The following is an 18,511-nucleotide window of genomic DNA, read 5'->3' on the forward strand; positions in this document are numbered from 1 at the left end:
GCTGAAGTGAACCAGGCTTGCCGGGGGTGGGGGGCAGTGGAGGCGGACGGAAAGAAGTTTGCAGGAAGAAAGGAAATTGTACAAAGGTCGGTGCAGTGGTTGATTGGTTGGTTGTTTTCATGATGGTGGGAGAGGGACTCGTTCCAGCAAAGTGGTGCACTGAGCTTTGCTGATATTAAGGAGTTGCGCTTATGAGCCTTTTGAGAAAATGTCCCCACTGTTTTTAAACAGGACTTTAATTCCTTTAAAAAATAAACCATCTCAGCATGTAGGTATCTGAGGCGAGACTGGTGTCATCCTGTCAGTGCAGGGTGCCACCTGGAACTGCCTGTCAGGGGTTCCTCTGCCTGGACTTGAGTGACACTTCATTAGCTGACCCCCTTCTCCGCCCTCCACACACATTCTGTTGTACTAGTCCTTCAAGACTCAGGCCGGCCTCCTCCCCTAAACACTTCCTCCCTTCTTCCCCTTACCCCCTGGTGGGCCCAGGTCTCAGACTCCCTCCTGCCTGCCTCTTTGGCCACCCCAAGTGAGATCCTCAAAGGTCAGCCTTTACAACAGTCTGCCCTGTGGTTCTCTGTGTGATTACTTGGTCTCCTCGACACTTGTGAACACCTTTTGAGAGGAGGGGCTGATCTTGCCCTTCCCTTGTCTCCATCCTACCCTGAGGTGGGGCTTGGCACATAGTAATGTGCTGAGTAAAGATTTGTGGGTTCATTTTTTCCCAGTACCTGTCCTGGGACATTCAGTCACACAACAGATATTTGAGAACCTCCTAGTGGCTTTAATGACTGAGCCCTTTGCTGTGATCACCGCTGGAGCCATAAATGCACATTTGAGGCTACTGTTCAGGCAGCCATTGCTGGTACCTCTTTTTGGCACCACTCCTGAGGGCAGCTAGTGTTTGTTGTATTTGCTTTTGAAGCACCTCTCCCCAAGCATAGTGACCTGCATAAAGCACAGTGAGTGTGATATTCATTCATGTTAAGGAACTTCCCTTTCCTCCAGATCTGCTCCTCCACACGATTCCCTGGTTGTGCAAGCAGCCCAACCTGCCGCCCAGATGACTCTCAAGAAACTGGGAGTCACCTGTATACTTGCCTTCCTCTCCTTCACCCTCTAAATGCAACCAGAGGCCCAGGGTTCTCATCTCAGATAGCTCTCAAATCCACTTATCTCCACTGCTGGAATCCTAGACTGAGCCCCCATCATCTATCTCCTGAGCCACTGCAGAAGCCTCCTAACAGGGCTCCCTACTTGCTCTCTGGCCCCCTTCCAATCCCTTCCTTTTCCGCATGGCAGAGTCCCAACAATGCAGGTCTGATCAGGTGACGCCCCACCCTCTCGCCCAACACATATGTTCTTAAACACCTTCCGGTGGCTTCCCCTGCTTCTGAGATAAAGACCTCTGTTTGGAAGGCCCCAAAGGCCTGCATAGCCCACCCCTGCCGGCCTCTTCTTGCTCCAGTGGAAACCCCACGCATCCCCTTGAATCCTGCCTCCCACCACACTGGCTACTTTCAGCCCCTTGAACCCTGAATGGTTCATAATCCAGGGCTCAGTCCCAGAGCCCAATCCAGGGACACCACTCTCAACCCCCAACCAGTATCACTGCTTTCTGCAAGACTAGGCAGGATCTTTCCTTACTCCCTGGAGTCCCCCCAGAACCCTTCTTCCTTTCATTCCTCAAGGATCCCTCTGTGAAGAGGGTAGGGGGAGGAGGGCCACTGAGCAGTGTCAGAGGGTGGAGAAAGATAGCTTGCCTCGATGGGCTTTGGTCTATTACCGTCTTTCTCCCCATAAGATGATAATGCTAGCCAAGCATCGTTCTAACCTTTTTGTGCATTGACCTATTTGATTTTCATAACGACCGTGTGAGACAGGTACAGTTATCCCATGTATTATAGGTGAGAAGACCGGCACACAAACAGATTCAGTTACTTCCTAGGCAGTCTGGCTCCAGAGTCTACGTTTGTCTGTTTATTGTCAACTTTTTTTATTATGCAGGCTTTCAAACACGCAAAAGTGGAGGCAATTGACAATGAACTCCTGTGCACCCGTCACTCAGTTTCAACAGTTGCCAGTGTGAGGCCCACCTCATTTCACCTATATGCCCCCACCCCAACCAATGAATTATTTTAAAGCAAAGCCCATTATTTCATTGTATGTGCTGTAGGTATCTCTCAAAAGTAAAGACTTTTTTGGTTAGCGTTTCTAAATAAACTTTAAATTTTTTGAAATAATTTTGTGTGTACAGAAGTCAAGTAGCAGAATTCCTGTATAACCTTCACCCAAGTTTCCCCTAATGTCATCATCTCAGATTACCACGGTACATTTGTTAGAACTAAGAAACCAACATTGGAACATTACTATTAACTACACTCCAGACTTTGTTGGATTTCACTATCTTTTACACTAATGTTATCTTTCTGTTCCAGGATCCCACATTCCATTTGGTCGTCATGTTTCCTCAGTCTCCCCTCGGATCTATGACAGTTTCTCAGACTTACCTTGTGTTTGATGACCTTGACAGTTCTGAGAAGTACTGGTCAGATATTTTATAGAAGGTCCCTCAACTTGGGTTTGTCTAGTGTCTTTCTCATGGTTAGATGGTTATGGGTTTTAGGGGGAGAATGTCACAGAGGTGAAGTGCCTTCTTTTTCACATGGTATCAGAGGGTTTTTTGATTAGTTTTAACATAACCATCATACCACTAACACACCTAAAATAATTATTTCTTAATATCATCAAACCATTCATTATTTGTCTTAGTCTGTTTGGGGTGCTGTAACCAAATACCACAGATTGGGTAGCATATAAACAACAGAAATTTGTTTTTCACAGTTCTCGAAGCTGGAAGTCCAAGATCAAGGCACTGACAGATCCACTGTCTGATGAGAGTCAGCTTTCTTTTTCATAGATAACATCTTCTAGCTGTAATCTCCCATGGCAGAAGGGAGGAGGGATCTTTCCGGGGTCTCTTTTTATAAGGGCACTAGTCCTAATCATTAGGGTAACCTCATCACTTCCCAAAGACCCCAATTCCTAAAACAGTCACCTTGGAGGTTAGGATTTCAACATATGACTTTGGGGGTGGGGTGGGGACAAGCATTCAGTCCATTGCACTATTCACATTTCCCTGATTGTCACATCATTTTAAAAATAATTGATTTGTTTCATTCAGGATCCCACAAGGCCCACACATCATATTTGACTGATAGGTTCCTTTCATCTCTTCTGATCTATTGGTTCTTCCCTCTTTCTTTCTTTCTATTTGTTGAAGAAACTGCGTTGTTTGTCCTGTACAATTTCCCTATTCTGAATGTGACTGAAGGTATCTCTGTGGTATAAGTTAAGATGTTCCTCTGTCCCCTGTTGTTCCTGTAAACTTCAAGTCCATACTTTTTTTTTTTTTTTTTTTTTTTGCGGTATGCGGGCCTCTCACTGTTGTGGCCTCTCCCGTTGCGGAGCACAGGCTCCGGACGCGCAGGCTCAGCGGCCACGGCTCACGGGCCCAGCCGCTCCGCGGCATGTGGGATCCTCCTGGACCAGGGCACAAACCCGCGTCCCCTGCATTGGTGGGCGGACTCTCCCACTTCGCCACCAGGGAAGCCCTTAAGTCCATACTTTTAACCACTGCCCCATATTGCCAGGTGAAGGGAAGATGGCAGGAGTGCCTGGGGGAGCTCTGTGAACTGACTGCTCCCTTTCCTCCTCCTTTTCTGCTCATTTCCTTTCCTGAACCCACTCTTTTCTTCCTTCAGTCCTGACACCGTTTTTGTCAATTTGGGGCCCCAGGACAGGAAACAAACACACATGATTCTTCCCATTTGTGATTCAGTCTATCCAGAAATAAGTTTGCTTTATTTATTTATTTTTTAAACTTCCTTGTTTCTTCTGAAGTCTCACTTATCTGCTATGACGACTGGGGGTATGGGTGTGCTGTGTGTGTCCTGGGTCCAAAATCCACCAAGGCCTACGGTAGCAGAGCAGGTGGGTTGCATAGGGCTCCCTCTGGGGTCCAGGGAGCTTGTGGGCAGGAAAACGCACTCTTCACTTCAAGATGGAGAGGTTTGTGTGGGCTGAGAGTCAGGAGGCAATGGGGAAGCTTCTCATATAGTTTGCCTGAAATAAGTTCTAAAGTGAAAATGCCTGGCAGGTAGTTATACATTTACGTTCTATAGGCTAGAGAGCGACTGTTTCCCAGGGTTGGTCCTGCGGCTTGTTTGTGCTGTGGACACGGTCAACACCTTCCAGTCCAGTGGCTCTCAACCCCTGCTGCACAGTAATCACCTGGGCAGGTTTCTAAACAGACACCGATGCCTGGAGCCCACACCAGGCCAATAGCATTCGAATCCCTGGGTGTACAGCCTGGATTTTAGAAAACCCAGGTGATTCAGTGTGTAGCCTGGTTGAACACTACTGAGCTGGTCCAGCCTTTCCGCCTTTGGGCTGCAGGTTCAGTGATTTAGAGGTCTGGGTGCAGGCGGGCTGTTAGTTTCTTCTCAGGCCTTTGCCCACAGCTGCTGCTCCCGAGGCAGCTCTCTGGCTCTGCTCTCCTGGGCCAGGCCCTAGAGTTAGGAAGGCAGCAGGCCTCGAGCCCCTGCTGAGAATTAGCTGACTCACCTTTCTTGTGAAGGGAAACGGAAGGAATTACTTGGCTGACTCATTTTTCCAGTGAAGCAAAAGGGAAGGAAAGGGGCTTCCCTGGTGGCGCAGTGGTTGAGAGTCCGCCTGCCGATGCAGGGGACACGGGTTCGTGCCCCGGTCCGGGAAGATCCCCACATGCCGCGGAGCAGCTGGGCCTGCGCGCCATGGCCGCTGGGCCTGCGCGTCCGGAGCCTGTGCTCTGCAACGGGAGAGGCCAAAGCAGTGAGAGGCCCGCGTACCGCAATAAATAAATAAATAAATAAACTTTAAAAAAAAAGGAAGGAAAGGCATCCACTGATTATCTGATGGGGTAAAAGTGGGGTCTGAATTTTGGAGGGCAAAAAAAGTCATACATATTAAACTATTGAGAAAGTAATAAAAACTAATTAGGCCGAGAAGGTAGAAACCTTCCCTGCTGTGTCCTGCATCAGGCTGGGAGGACAGACACATAAAGGCAGCTATAAAGAAGAGTGCTTCTGACTAGGGCCTGCTCAGCCCTGAGGTATCCCAGCCACCTCCTTCTTTGGGGAGCCACTCTTTCATACTCACTGAGAAATCACATTCTCCAAGGTCATAGATTGCCAGAAACTTTGCTGTTTAAAATGTATCAGTAGTGTCGACTTAGAAAAAAACAAACACAACGTTGATTTTTTTGTTCTAGTTCTGTGAAAAATGCCACTGGTAGTTTGATAGGGATTACATTGAATCTGTAGATTGCTTTGGGTAGTAGAGTCATTTTCACAGTGTTGATTCTTCCAATCCAAGAACATGGTATATCTCTCCATATATTTGTATCATCTTTAATTTCTTTCATCAGTGTCTTATAATTTTCTGCATACAGGTCTTTTGTCTCCTTAGGTAGGTTTATTCCTAGATATTTTATTCTTTTTGTTGCAGTGGTAAATGGGAGTGTTTTCTTAATTTCACTTTCAGATTTTTCATCATTAGTGTATAGGAATGCCAGAGATTTCTGTGCATTAATTTTGTATCCTGCTACTTTACCAAATTCATTGATTAGCTCTAGTAGTTTTCTGGTAACATCTTTAGGATTCTCTATGTAGAGTATCATGTCATCTGCAAACAGTGACAGCTTTATTTCTTTTCCGATTTGGATTCCTTTTATTTCCTTTTCTTCTCTGATTGCTGTGGCTAAAACTTCCAAAACTATGAGACACAGACCTACTAGAGAATGGACTTGAGGATATGGGGAGGGGGAAGGGTAAGCTGTGACAAAGTGAGAGAGTGGCATAGACATATATACACTACCAAACGTAAAATAGATAGCTAGTGGGAAGCGGCCGCATAGCACGGGGAGATCAGCTCCGTGCTTTGTGACCACCTAGAGGGGTGGGATAGGGAGGGTGGGAGGGAGGGAGACACAAGAGGGAAGAGATATGGGAACATATGTTTATGTATAACTGATTCACTTTGTTATAAAGCAGAAACTAACACACCATTGTAAAGCAATTATACTCCAATAAAGATGTAAAAGACAAAAACAAAAACAAACAAAAGCCCCCCACAAAAACACAGAACATAAGAACTGTGAGTTGAGTTTATTTAGTGTCTTACTGAGGACTATAGTCTGGAAGACACCCTCTCACAGAGCTCTGAGAAACTGCTCTGAAGAGGTAAAGGGGGAGGTCAGCATGTATATGATTTTGGCGAAGGGTACTTGTAATCAAGCACACATCTCAGGAGAAGGTTGCTGCCACGCATGAGGAACAGATATCTCAGTTAATGGTTTTAGTGCTTTTCTAAGTATGGGAAGATGCAAGAATCCATGTTCATAAAAGATTTGTCCTGAAAATATTTAACTCTGAAGGCCTGTTCTGCCAATTTTCCCAGAGCACAGAGAGCCTCCTTCCTGATCTCTGCCCTGAACTCTGCCCTGAACTCCTTTCAGGGTGTCTTGAAGGTTAGAGACTGCAGTGGCTAATGGCTGAATCCTTGTAGAACCAGGTGACATTAGGAATGACACATCCCCCTTTTGATTGGTGGGCCTATGGCACTTTGACTCAGAGAATCAACGGAAGTGCAGAGCTTCAAATAAGGAGCTTTAACTTTATAGTTTTCAAAAAAAAAAAAAACAACCCTATGTCTACTTCTCAGTCCAGACCTATGTGGACCCCCTTCCCCACAGCCCTGTTTGCTTCCAGCCTGTTAATGTACTGCTTCATTTAAATTTTACTCTACCTTTCCCCAGAATTCTGCACTAACTCAATTTTTTCCCTTTGTTTGACAAAATGCCTTATAGTTCCTCTACTTTGTGGCCTCCCTCATTGCAGTGAGTCAGTAAGCCTGACTTTTTCCCAGGGTCGTGGGGGAGGTTAGTCTGATTGGGTTAGGACATGTATGCCTAGCATTTCCAACTCAGAACCCCTTTCTTGAATCTCAGGCCTATATGTTTAAGTGTTTGTTGAGAGGTTACATCTGGAAGGCCCTTTAAGTATCACAAGTTTACGTGGCCAATCCAGAACTGTTATCTTCCTCTCCACTAAATCAGTATGCTTCTTGCTTTCCTTATCCTGGTTAATAAGCATTAGTGTCTGACTAGAGATCTAGGCATTACCATGACTGTGTTATTCCTCATTCCCCTAGTCAGTTAACCTTGCTCTACTCCCAGGACCTAGCACAGTCTTAGGCACACAGTAGGTCTTCAATAGCTATTTGGTGAATGACTGAAAAAACCACAGGGGCCTGGTGTAGTTTCTGACCCGAGCCTGCATGCCTTTGAGCTCTTGCTGATACCCTTCTCTGCTAGGTAAACTCATCCATCCACTCATCCCAGCTCCTCTGGGAAGCTTCCTGACTCACTAGGGAGGAATAAACTGTGTCTCCTGTGCCCATAATGATGCCTCATTTAGGCAGGGATCACAGTGTTGGTTTTTTTTGTTTGTTTGTTAGTTTTTTTAGAAGATGTTGAGGGTAGGAGTTTATTAATTAATTTATTTTTGCTGTGTTGCATCTTCGTTTCTGTGCGAGGGCTTTCTCTAGTTGTGGCAAGCGGGGGCCATTCTTTATCGCGGTGTGCGGGCCTCACTATGGCGGCCTCTCTTGTTGCGGAGCACAGGCTCCAGACGCGCAGGCTCAGTAGTTGTGGCTCACGGGCCTAGTTGCTCCGCGGCATGTGGGATCCTCCCAGACCAGGGCTCGAACCCGTGTCCCCTGCATTGGCAGGCAGATTCTCAACCACTGCGCCACCAGGGAAGCCCTAGGGATCACAGTGTTTTATAGTTATCTGTTTACTTGTTTGTCTCTCTTGATGGTCTCGGCTCCTTGCGGGCTTGTTCGTCGTGGTGTTCCCTCAGCTAGTTCAGTATGGGTTTGTAGGTATCAATGGAGCAGAATGTTTTACTTAGGACTCTCTCCCAGTGGCAGTGGTGGAGAGTAATACGAGAGGGCTAGCAGGGCCGGGACAGGATGAAGGCAGTGACAGACCACAGGGCAAGTCAGAGGCTGGATGTTTGCACTGGATCATCTTCAAGAAGCTGCTTCCCTCAGGCCGTTCTCCTTCAGGCCCTCACCTCTGCCCCTGCTGATCCTCTTCCCTCCTTGGGCTGCTAACTGCCATACTCTTGTCCCTTTCAAATCCTACCCTCCCTTCAAAGCTCAGCTGGGCCTCCATCACTCCAGGAAGCCTCCAGGGCATTGGCTGTTCACCGGCCCACTCATTCATTCCTGTGGCCAGTGTGTTTGTGGAGCCTCTTCTAGGTGTGTAACACAAGACCAGGAGCCAAGGAAGATAATACAGAAAGAATATCCAATAGCCCACATCCTTCAGGAGCTTATAATCGAGTAATAGACCAGTTTGTATTTTAATTTAAATATATATTTAAAAAATAGAATATTATTTATATTATACATAATACTGATTTTTTTTTCATTTTAGAAGCAATATAAAAGATATGGAAATAAAAATCCTATTACAGAGAGGTGACCTCTGTTAACATTTTAATATATTTTCATCTAGCTTTTTAAATAATATGATTTTGAAATCCTAATTTTGAAACAGTTTCAGTCTTACAGAAAAGTTGCAAGAAGAATACAGAGAAATTCCATATACCCTTTGCTTAGATCCACTAGTTTTTAACATTTTGTCACATTTCCTTTATTATTCTTTGTCTACAGATGATCATAAAGTCCAGAAACATAGCAAATATACATGTTACCAAGAACATCTTCAATCTGTAAACAGAATAATAATGCCTACATTTCCAGATTTTATTACCACCCTGTATATTTACACGTTATTTATTTTAATATTTATTTATTTTGGCTGCACTGAGTCTTAGTTGCAGCACGTGGGATCTTTAGTTGCGGCATGTGGACTTCTTAGTTGTGACGTGCATGTGGGAACTAGTTCCCCGACCAGGGATCGAACCTGGGCCCCCTGCATTGGGAGCGCAGAGTCTTATCCACTGGACCACCAGGGAAGTTCCTATACATGTTATTTTTTCTCAACCATTTGAAAGTAGATTATATTCATTTATCCCTTAATACTTCAGTGTATCCTTAAGAACAAGGACATTCTCTTACATCTCTTAGTCTGTTTGGGCTGTTATAATAAAAATACCATAGACTGGGTGCCTTATAAACAACAGAAATTAATTTCTCCCAGTTCTGAAGTCTGGGAAGTCCATGACTAAGGCACTGGCAGATTCAGTATCTGGTGAGGGCGTGATTCCTGGTCATAGACAGCTCACTGTGCTCTTACTTGGTGGAAGGGGCAAAGGATTTCTCTGGAGTCAATATAACAGCATTAATGCCATTCATGAGGGCTCCCAAAGGCCTCATCTCCAAATACCATCGCCTAGGGACTTAGGATTTAACATATGAGTTTTTTTTTTTAAGGGAACTTTATTTTTATTTATTTATTTTTGGCTGCATTGGGTCTTCGTTGCTGTGCAGGCTTTTCTCTAGTTGCAGCTAGCGGGCGCTACTCTTCATTGCGGTGCGTGAGCTTTTCATTGCTGTGGCTTTTCTTGTTGAGGAACACGGGCTCTAGGCATGTGGACTTCAGTAGTTGTGGCACAAGAGCTCAGTAGTTGTGGCTCACGGGCTCTAGAGTGCAGGCTCAGTAGTTGTGGTACACAGGCTTTGTTGCTCCAAGGCATGTGGGATCTTCCTGGACCAGGGCTCAAACCCATGTCCCCTGCCTTGGCAGGTGGATTTTTAACCACTGTGCCACCAGGGAAGCCCTAACATATGAATTTTGAGGGGACGCTAATATTCAGTCTGTAGCAATAACCACAGTACAGTTATTCAGGAAATTTAATTTGAGTACACTACTTTTATTAATCTATAATCCTATTCCAATTTCGTCAGTTTTCTCAGCAATGTCCTTGAGCGCATTTCCCCCTCTAGTCCAGGATTCAGTCGAAAATCATGCATTGCATTCAGTTGTCTTGTCTCTTTAGTTTCCTTTAATGTGGGGGCAGTTCTTTAGTCTTTCTTTGTCTTTACGGCATTGACATATTTGGTGGACAAGGCCAGTTATTTTATGGAATGCTCCTCAGTTTGGGTTTGTCTGATGTTTTCACACGATTAGACTCAGTCCCTTCAGAATACTATGTGAGCACTATTGGGAACCTCTCAGAGGCACACAACGTCTATGTGCCTCTTGCTGGTCCTCTGAACATGCCCCATCATTTCGGGGTGTGGCACTTCATTACTTTCTAGCACAACAATATGTGCCAGTCTCATCGTGTACCTTCCCTGCCCCAATCCTGGAATCAGCCACTTCTCTAAGGAACCCTGGTTTATTCTAGTGGATGTCATCCCGTCTCTTTGCTATCCATTTAATATCCATCTAGCTCTATTTATCTCCTATTAGGTTGGAATCATGCATTTTACATGCATTTCACAAATCATAAGCAGTTTTGCATGTCATAAACATTGTCTGAAAACATGATTTTAAAGGGCTGTGTAGTGTTCGATCATGTACACGGATCGTCATTTTAACAATCTGCCTTTATAAATAATGCAGCAGTGAGTGTCCTCAGCATATACCCCTGACCACACCTCTGAACGTCTCTGATTGAGCATCATGTATAAATCGGGAAATAGCTTAGGCCATTTGAGTTATAAGAGGTTAGAGAAGCAACTGTTTTAGTTAGGAATGGTGTGGAAGCTTGATGCGTCTGTGAAAGGCTGGGGGTGGAAAGGCTGCTCCGTGCAGGGGGTGCCATGGTGAGCAGAGAGATGGAGGTGGCATGGGGCCTGGTGTGTGCGGGGGACCTTTTGGTGACCCGGGTCCTTCTGTGGTCTTTATTGGGAAGCGGAAGGAGCGGAAATCGGCTGCAGGGTCTGGTGCCCCAGTGAGAAGGGAAAAGAGTGTGGAGGCTTCTTCCTCCACCGAGCGGAGGATGAGCCTGGAGAGCTGTGGGGCTCCAGGGAGGATTTGGGACACAGCCTGAGTGTAGTGAGGCATGAACCCCCGGCGTTTGCAGCTTTCCCCTTTGTCCCCTAGCTCGGTGCCCTCTCTCCTCCCCTTGAGCTTGGCTTTGCCAAGCTGGCCCTGTCCTGAGGGCAGAAGGCCCAGCAGCAGCGTTGCTTGGTTTCTTTTCATTGTGCTCTAATGCCTGTGGCCTGTTTAGCACAAAGCCCTCCTTTTCCAAGGCCCCTGCTCTGGGGCAAGGATAGGGGAGCTGGCCCCTTGTCCTGGGCCTCACAGCAGCAATGGGGCTATGGGGGAAGGAAGGCCTGAGGGCTGCGAGCTGGGCACCACTGTGTTTGAGTTCCACCTGTGGGGAGCTTTCCCTGGGGGGCAGTGCCTGTGCTGGACTTTGGGGAGGGACCCTACCTCACTCGAAGGTCCTAAGTAAAGCAGAGAGGCTGTGCTGGGCAGGAGAGACTGGGAGAGGGCTGGGCACCTCCCCTCCAGTCTGCATGCTCAGTGGTGCCTGGGAGCTGCTGAAAGGCTTGGCGTAGATCTCAGGGCATTGGGAGCAGAATGGGAGGCACGTGGAAGAGACATTGGGACAGTCACTGAGTGTCTTAATGGTTTTTCTGAGTTGACTTTAGAAAACCCTCAGACCTGGGAAAGCTGCCCTCAGGTCACTGAGAAGCAAGGCCTCATTGGTGTTCCTGACCTGCTTGGGGAGTCCTGGGGACTGTGGGACACTGGCAGTAAGGATGAGCTGTGGGTAGTGTTCCCCATTGTCTGGAGGACGGAGTACAGAAACTCATCCAGTCTCCTCTCCCACCCCTTCTCCAGACATCCTTCTACGGTCGCTTCAGGCACTTCTTGGACATCATCGACCCTCGTACACTCTTTGTCACTGAGGTGAGTCATGGCTGTCACTCTCGATGGAGACCCCTTGGCCTTTATACCTTGTGACTTTGGAAGGTCCATAGGTCATCTGTGTGTTTGCCTTATACACATTATCTCATTTCATCTGAATCTCACCACATTCCTTCAAGATAGATATATGTCATTATTATTATTTCAAACTTCAATAAAATTATTACCAAGTACATGGATTATATTACAAAAGTTCATGCAGTTCAGATGCATTTAAGTAGAACAGAAAAGGATCCTTCATACCCTCTCCCTACACAGTTCCCTCCTCGGATAGGTAAGGATGAGTATAAGGTATAGTTTACCTTTTATGTGTGAACCATCCTATGAGTTTTGACAAACATATTGAGTCGTGTCCACACCATGATGAAGATGTAGAACGCATCTGTCACCCTAGCACATTCCTCATGCCCGTTTATAATCCATCTCCCACACCCCATGCTGAGCCCCTGGCAACCATTCATCTGTTTTCTGTCCCTGCTGTTTTGCTGTTTCTAGAATGTCATATAAGTGAAATCCTACAGTATGTAGTCTTGTGTGTCTGGCTTCTTTCCCTTAGCGTGGTGCTTTTGAGATTCATCTATGTTGTTGCATGTATCAGTACTTCATCCCTCCTGACCACTGAGCAGCATTCCATTGAGAGGAGGTTCCAGAATTTGTTTATCCATCCACTTGCTGATGAACACCTGGGCTGCTCCCATTTTCTGATTAGTATCAATAAAGTTGCTCTGAGCATTCTTTGTGTGGACGTATGCTTTCATTTCTCTTGTGTGAATAACTAGGACTCGGATTGCTGGCTCATACGGTAAGTGTGGTAAGTAAATGTTTAACTCCGTAGGAAACTGCCAAACTGTCATTTAAAAATTGCTGTACATTTTACATTCTCATCTACAGTGTTCTAGTTGCTCCACCAGTCCTTGATACTATCAAATTTAAACGTATTGTCAGATTTATTTGAGCCATCCCAAGAAGTGTGTCTTTATATCCTTTGTATTGTATTTACAGATGTGTACAGGAATGCATACACATGTAAAGCAGCACATATTTATTAAGCATTTTCTGTGAGCAAGGCAGTGTCCTAAGCACTTTACATGTAGAAGCGCGTCAGATTAACTCAAAGCAACCCTATGAGGTAGATTCTATTCTAAGTTCCATTTTACAGATGAGGAAACAGACAGACAGAAGTTAAGTCTCATGCACATGGTGCTGGCCAGTGATGGAGCCAGGGTATGAACGCAGGTATGCTTGTCTCCAGAACCCTTTGCGTTCCTGTTCAGGTAACTCAAGTTTAGGGAACCCCCCCCTAAGATCACTCAGCTGGAAGAAGGCCCACATACCCTGAGGCAAGTCATTGAGCCTCTGAGTTATAGCCCCCTGAGTAGACAGCACTTCTCTGCTCATCTTCTCTGTGCTGGGCATTGGCTTGCTTCAACTCTTGGAGGGAAAAAAAGCACACGGCCTGCTAGGTACCTGGACCTAGAACCATTCCCATTGTTCCTGGGAGAGCAGCCCAGTAATAGGCAATGTGGGAATTACCCTGATACGTGATTTCCTCCTGTATCTCAGGAAGGATGAAGGACTCAAGTATTTAACTGGCTGACCTTACCTCTGGATGTACTGCCTCTTAAGGGCAAGGCTGTTGTACTTCTGGGCCCTGTCTAGATTCTCCTAAGGAGTAATCAAAGTGATTCCATAAAAATTTGGAAGAGCACCCAACTAGAGAAACTACTTACCTAGCCTAGGTTATGTGTCTTTCTTGAAAGCTCCCAAACGGTGCACAGCTAGAGTTGCAACACAAATCCCGACATAAATGCCAGCTGCTTGATGGAGGAGGCAGTAAAGGCCAGTGCTTATTAAGGGTGGACTTCGAGGCACGTTGAGAGATGGTGGAGGGAGCCTTGGGAGGTCCGGAGGTTCTTCAGGGCTCCCCTGATTAACAGAAGCAGGCAGGGACTTTGGGGATGGATGGGCAGCTGCAGAGCAGCACGCCGCCTGCGCTGTTCACAGGCACCTCTCCAGTCCACCCTCCTCTCATTCCCAGACCATTTCATTTTACTGCTCTCTTCCTGTACCACATTTTTATCTTCAACTCTTGCATTTTGAAAGGTCCCAGCATTCTTGTATATCACTAAACCATCTTTTCCCTATTTCCCCATCGGTAAATTTAAAAATCTCATACATTTTTTTTTTTTTACTATTAATTGAAATGTCAAGGAAACTTAACTATTTACTGACTAGGAAATAACCAGTGCAACAGAAATTTTAGAATAGTTTTCAAATTTCACATGTTTCTTCCCCTTATCAAAGATTCTGATAGGCTTCCTGGAAAGAACTAGACCTCTCCCTCCTGCATCCCAGCTGGGAACTGTTTCCAATACTACTTGCTGGCCTTTTGGAAATTTTCTGCCCACAGAAGATCTTCTAGGCCCTAAAAAATCTGGAAGGGCCATGAGTGGGCCCTTCATGCCCTCCCTGGTTCTAGTCGAGGCAGGTTGCTTAGCAAAGCCACTTGCATGGAAACAATGAGAAATTAGAGGCACCAAGAGGAAAGAATCTCTTACCTGAGCCCCTCCCCCCAAAACTATGGTGCTACCAGGAGGGCCAGTTCCCCCTTCTGCTGGGCTCAGTCCACAGACCATGGCTTATGTCTTCAAAGCACTGTTTCTCTCCCAGGGCCCTTGGCTGGTGTCCTGGGAGGGAGCGTGGGGTGGTGGCTGCCCAGGGGGAGGAGATCTAGACAGGCCTGTTCATCTGTGAGGATGGGAGGAGAGTGGAGAAGGTGAGGAGGTGGCTCTGGAAGCCAGAGTGTCCTGAGGTGGAAAGATCCTGGGCAGCTTGAGCCTTCTGGTGACCCGGTTCTGAGGGGCATTAGTTGAGTCAATGGATAGACTCATCTTGAGAGAGTTTTGCAGCTACTTGTTTGCAATTTATAACAGGCCAAGCTTTAAAAAGATTCCAACCCTTGTATGTGTAATGAGGTGGAGCAAGTTTTATTCACCATAATTTCTCTTAGGAAGAAGGCTGTCATTGTTCTAAGAATGTCTTGAGCAAGGCTTCAGAAAGGGGGGAGGTTGGCCTGCTTGACAGAGGAGGAAGAATTGTGCTTTTTGATCCTCCCAAAGAGAGGAGAGAGAAGGAACAAGAGGGAAAAACAGTGGGAAGGAGAGCGAGTAACCACGATGAACTGGAAGGCTAGTGTCTGTGGGCCCTTTTGAGATTGTTCATACATGCTTGTGAAAGTTGCTGTCCGCTCCACCATCATTCCTGTGATATTGTCATAAAATCTGCCTGGTTCCTAAAGTCCAGCAAGAGTAAATTCTTTGGAGGGATCTTGAGGGGCTGTGGGTCTACTGCCAGGGTGCCGTGTGTGCAGGATTGGGCCTGAGGAAGGAAACCACCGGGACCTGGCAGAAGCCCTAGCTTTGTCCTTCCACATAGGTCATGGAATTAGATTTAGATCCCTAAGGGCAAGGCTATACCAGCTGACATCTAAGTTACTTTAAATTATGAACTGAAGATGAAAGGGGTTTGCTATTCTGAATTCAATAATTATTTGAGAGAATGAATGGTTGGCAGATTATCATTCTGAAGGGCATAGAAAACCAACTGAAACAGTGTTAATAACACCAACTCATTATTAGTACTCGTGTAGTAATCTGAAACTATTTTGGGTGTATTGTAGGACAGAATAAATCGTTATACTGATGTTGGGAACCAGGGTTCTCACCATGGGAGTAGGGAAATACAAATATGGAGTAGGGGAAAAGACAAAAACTATGTGATGTTGTATTTGAATTGGAGGTATCAATATGAACTTATGATTTACACACACACACACACACACACACACACACACACACTTACATTTATATTTCTCAACTTCCTGGCTCTGTTCACTGAAAGGTCCAGGATACCCCAGTAACAATGAACACACTTAGCACTCAGATCTTGGTTTCTAAATACCATTACGTACAAAAAGGACCCAGGGCTTCTTGGAGAGATGGCCAAATCCACACCCAAGGCAAAGAGACTTGCTGCAGAAAGTAAATTGTTCATAGGCTGATGGAGACACAGGAACAGGAAGTGGCTGCATCCCACTAGCCACATTTGGGACAATTCGAACATTAAGAAAAAGAAAAACAATGGATTATAATACATTGAATAATAATAATAAGAATCCATGAGTCCATAGTAAAACTAAAACTGTGAAAGAGGGAAGCTCATATTCACAGAAGAATGTCAGCTAATAAATGTAGAAGGAAATAAACATTGGGTAATCCTCAACAAAATAACTGATTTTGACAAGGATCATTAATGGATGCTATTTTCATAGAGTAAAAGTTGTTGGGAAACAGGATATTCTTATGCTTTCAGGTAAGTATCACCTCCAAATATTATTTAGCAATTACTAAGGGGAAAAGGTACCTTTACAGTGGAGAGCTTGGAGGACACCCCTTTAACCAGGTTACGAGGCAGCATCACTAACCATGAAAACAGCTGATATGGTGGGCCTCTTGATGTGATGTGGGTAGTAATCTCTAAATATTAAAGTCTAAAGAAGAAAATAAAAACTGCTCATCATCTCACCTGCAAGAAATAATCACAATTAACATTCTGGTATATGTATATGTACAAAATTAGGATGGTTTGTATAATGTGTATATAGATATAGATATATATGTATCTATATCTCACTCTATCTCTGTACAGACAGTCCCCAACTTAAGATGGACTTTATGATGGTATGAAAGCGATACACATTCAGTAGAAATCATACTTCGAATTGTGAATTTTGATCATATCCTGGGCTAGTGGGTACAATACTCTCTCATGTTGTTGGGCCATGGAAGCCACAGGTCCCAGTCAGCCACGTGATCACGAGGCGAAACCACCGATACACTTAGAACCATTCTGTACCCACACAACCATTGTTTTTCACTTTTATTACAGTATTCAATGAATTGCATGAGATAGTCAACATTTCATTATAAAATAGCCTCTGTGTCAGATGATTTTTCCCAACTGTAGGCTAATGTAAGTGTTCTGAGCATGTGTAAGGTAGGCCAGGCTAAGCTATGATGTTCGGTGGGCTAGATGTATTAAATGCTCTTTCAACTTCAGATATGATATTTTCGGGAATTCCCTGGTGGTCCAGTGGTTAGGACTCCGTGCTTCCACTGCAGGGGGCACAGGTTCGAGATGATATTTTCACTTATAGTGGATTTCTCGGGATGAACCCCATCATGAGTCAGGGAAGATCTGTGTGTGTATTATGTATATATATGTATACATACATAAATATATATATATTTAAAATCATATGTGATATATGTATACATGATACATATTGTTTTTTTCCATGTAGCATATCATGAGCATTTTTCCTTGTCATCAAATGTTGTTTCAAAATGTGTTTAATAACTGTATAGTAATCCATCATGTGGCTGTTCTCTAACTTAATCATTTTCTCAATTGACCATTTGGGTAGTTTCAAGTCTTTTGCCATCATAAATAATATTGCAATAAATATCCTTTGTACGTAAATCTCCCCATGTTTCTCTTTACTTCCTTTGGATAAATTCCTGAAAGTAGAATTTCTGAATGAAAGGCATTTTAAGGCTTTTGATATATATTACCAAATTGCCGTGTAAATTGTACCAACCTGTACCAAGATTATATCAGTTTATGCTCTCAGTAGCAGTAAGTAAGGATGTCCACTTAAATGCATTCTAGACAGCATCAGATAGTCTAATTTTAAAAATTTTAATGGAATTTTTAGTTTAAAAATTTCCAAATGTCAGTACCCTTATACACTTCAGGTTTTTGCCCATCTGTATCCGTTTTTGGCATACTTATTACATTGAACACAGACTTTTTATTTGCTTTTATCATCAGTTTCCAGGCCTTTATAATTTTGGGAAATCATGTCTTATAGTATAAATAACCATCCCTGTTAGACTTTTAGGTCTAACAGGTAGGTTGTTTCCTACCATTTTTGCTTTCCTGCAAAAAATAGTCTCTGGCAAATCATTTTTCATTTCTGCTAAATTTAATTTTTAGAAAAAAATTCCCAAGAGTAGGGTATCCAGGCTGGAGACCATGATTGTTTTTATAGTTCTTGGGGTAGCTGGACAGATTTATTTTCTAAAGGTCTGTACCACCTGTCACGCTGCCAGAATTATATGGGTTTACCTCACATCGGTGTCCTGAAGGTGATCAGAGGTCTGCCACAGGGAAACAGAGCTCTCCCCATGTGTCCCTGGTTTCCCCTTCCCTTGGGCCTCCCAGAGGGTAGCTCATGGTTGGCGTGAGCCAAGAACCAATCTCAGCACAGATAACCCCGTGGGTCCCCGGACCGCTGGGAGGGAAGATGAGAGAAGGGCTTGAGACTCTGCCTGCACAGAAATTATTAGCTTTGGCCCCCAAATCCCACTGCTTGGGAGCCACAAAGAAATGGTTTAAGCTGTGGTTGCAGACAAGGTAAGCACGCGCAGCCCTGCCCTTGTCAGGTGCAAGACTGGCCCAGGTGAGAGCAATCAAATACTCAGTGATCAGGGC

General features: G+C 44.9%; 1 protein-coding gene across 2 annotated transcripts in view; it reads left to right on the forward strand.

Moving 5' to 3' along the window:
* Positions 1-18,511, forward strand: part of SFXN5 (sideroflexin 5) — a 119,812-nt gene that overhangs the window by 1,179 nt on the left and 100,122 nt on the right. For both annotated transcript variants that reach the window (XM_024763999.1, XM_024763996.1), the window contains exon 2: positions 11,870-11,938. In XM_024763999.1, the coding sequence (XP_024619767.1) occupies positions 11,870-11,938 (69 nt within the window). The remainder of the gene's footprint in view (positions 1-11,869; positions 11,939-18,511) is intronic.

The sequence above is a fragment of the Neophocaena asiaeorientalis genome, unplaced genomic scaffold (genome assembly GCF_003031525.2).
Source record: "Neophocaena asiaeorientalis asiaeorientalis breed wild unplaced genomic scaffold, Neophocaena_asiaeorientalis_V1.1 scaffold337, whole genome shotgun sequence".
NCBI lineage: Eukaryota > Metazoa > Chordata > Mammalia > Artiodactyla > Phocoenidae > Neophocaena > Neophocaena asiaeorientalis.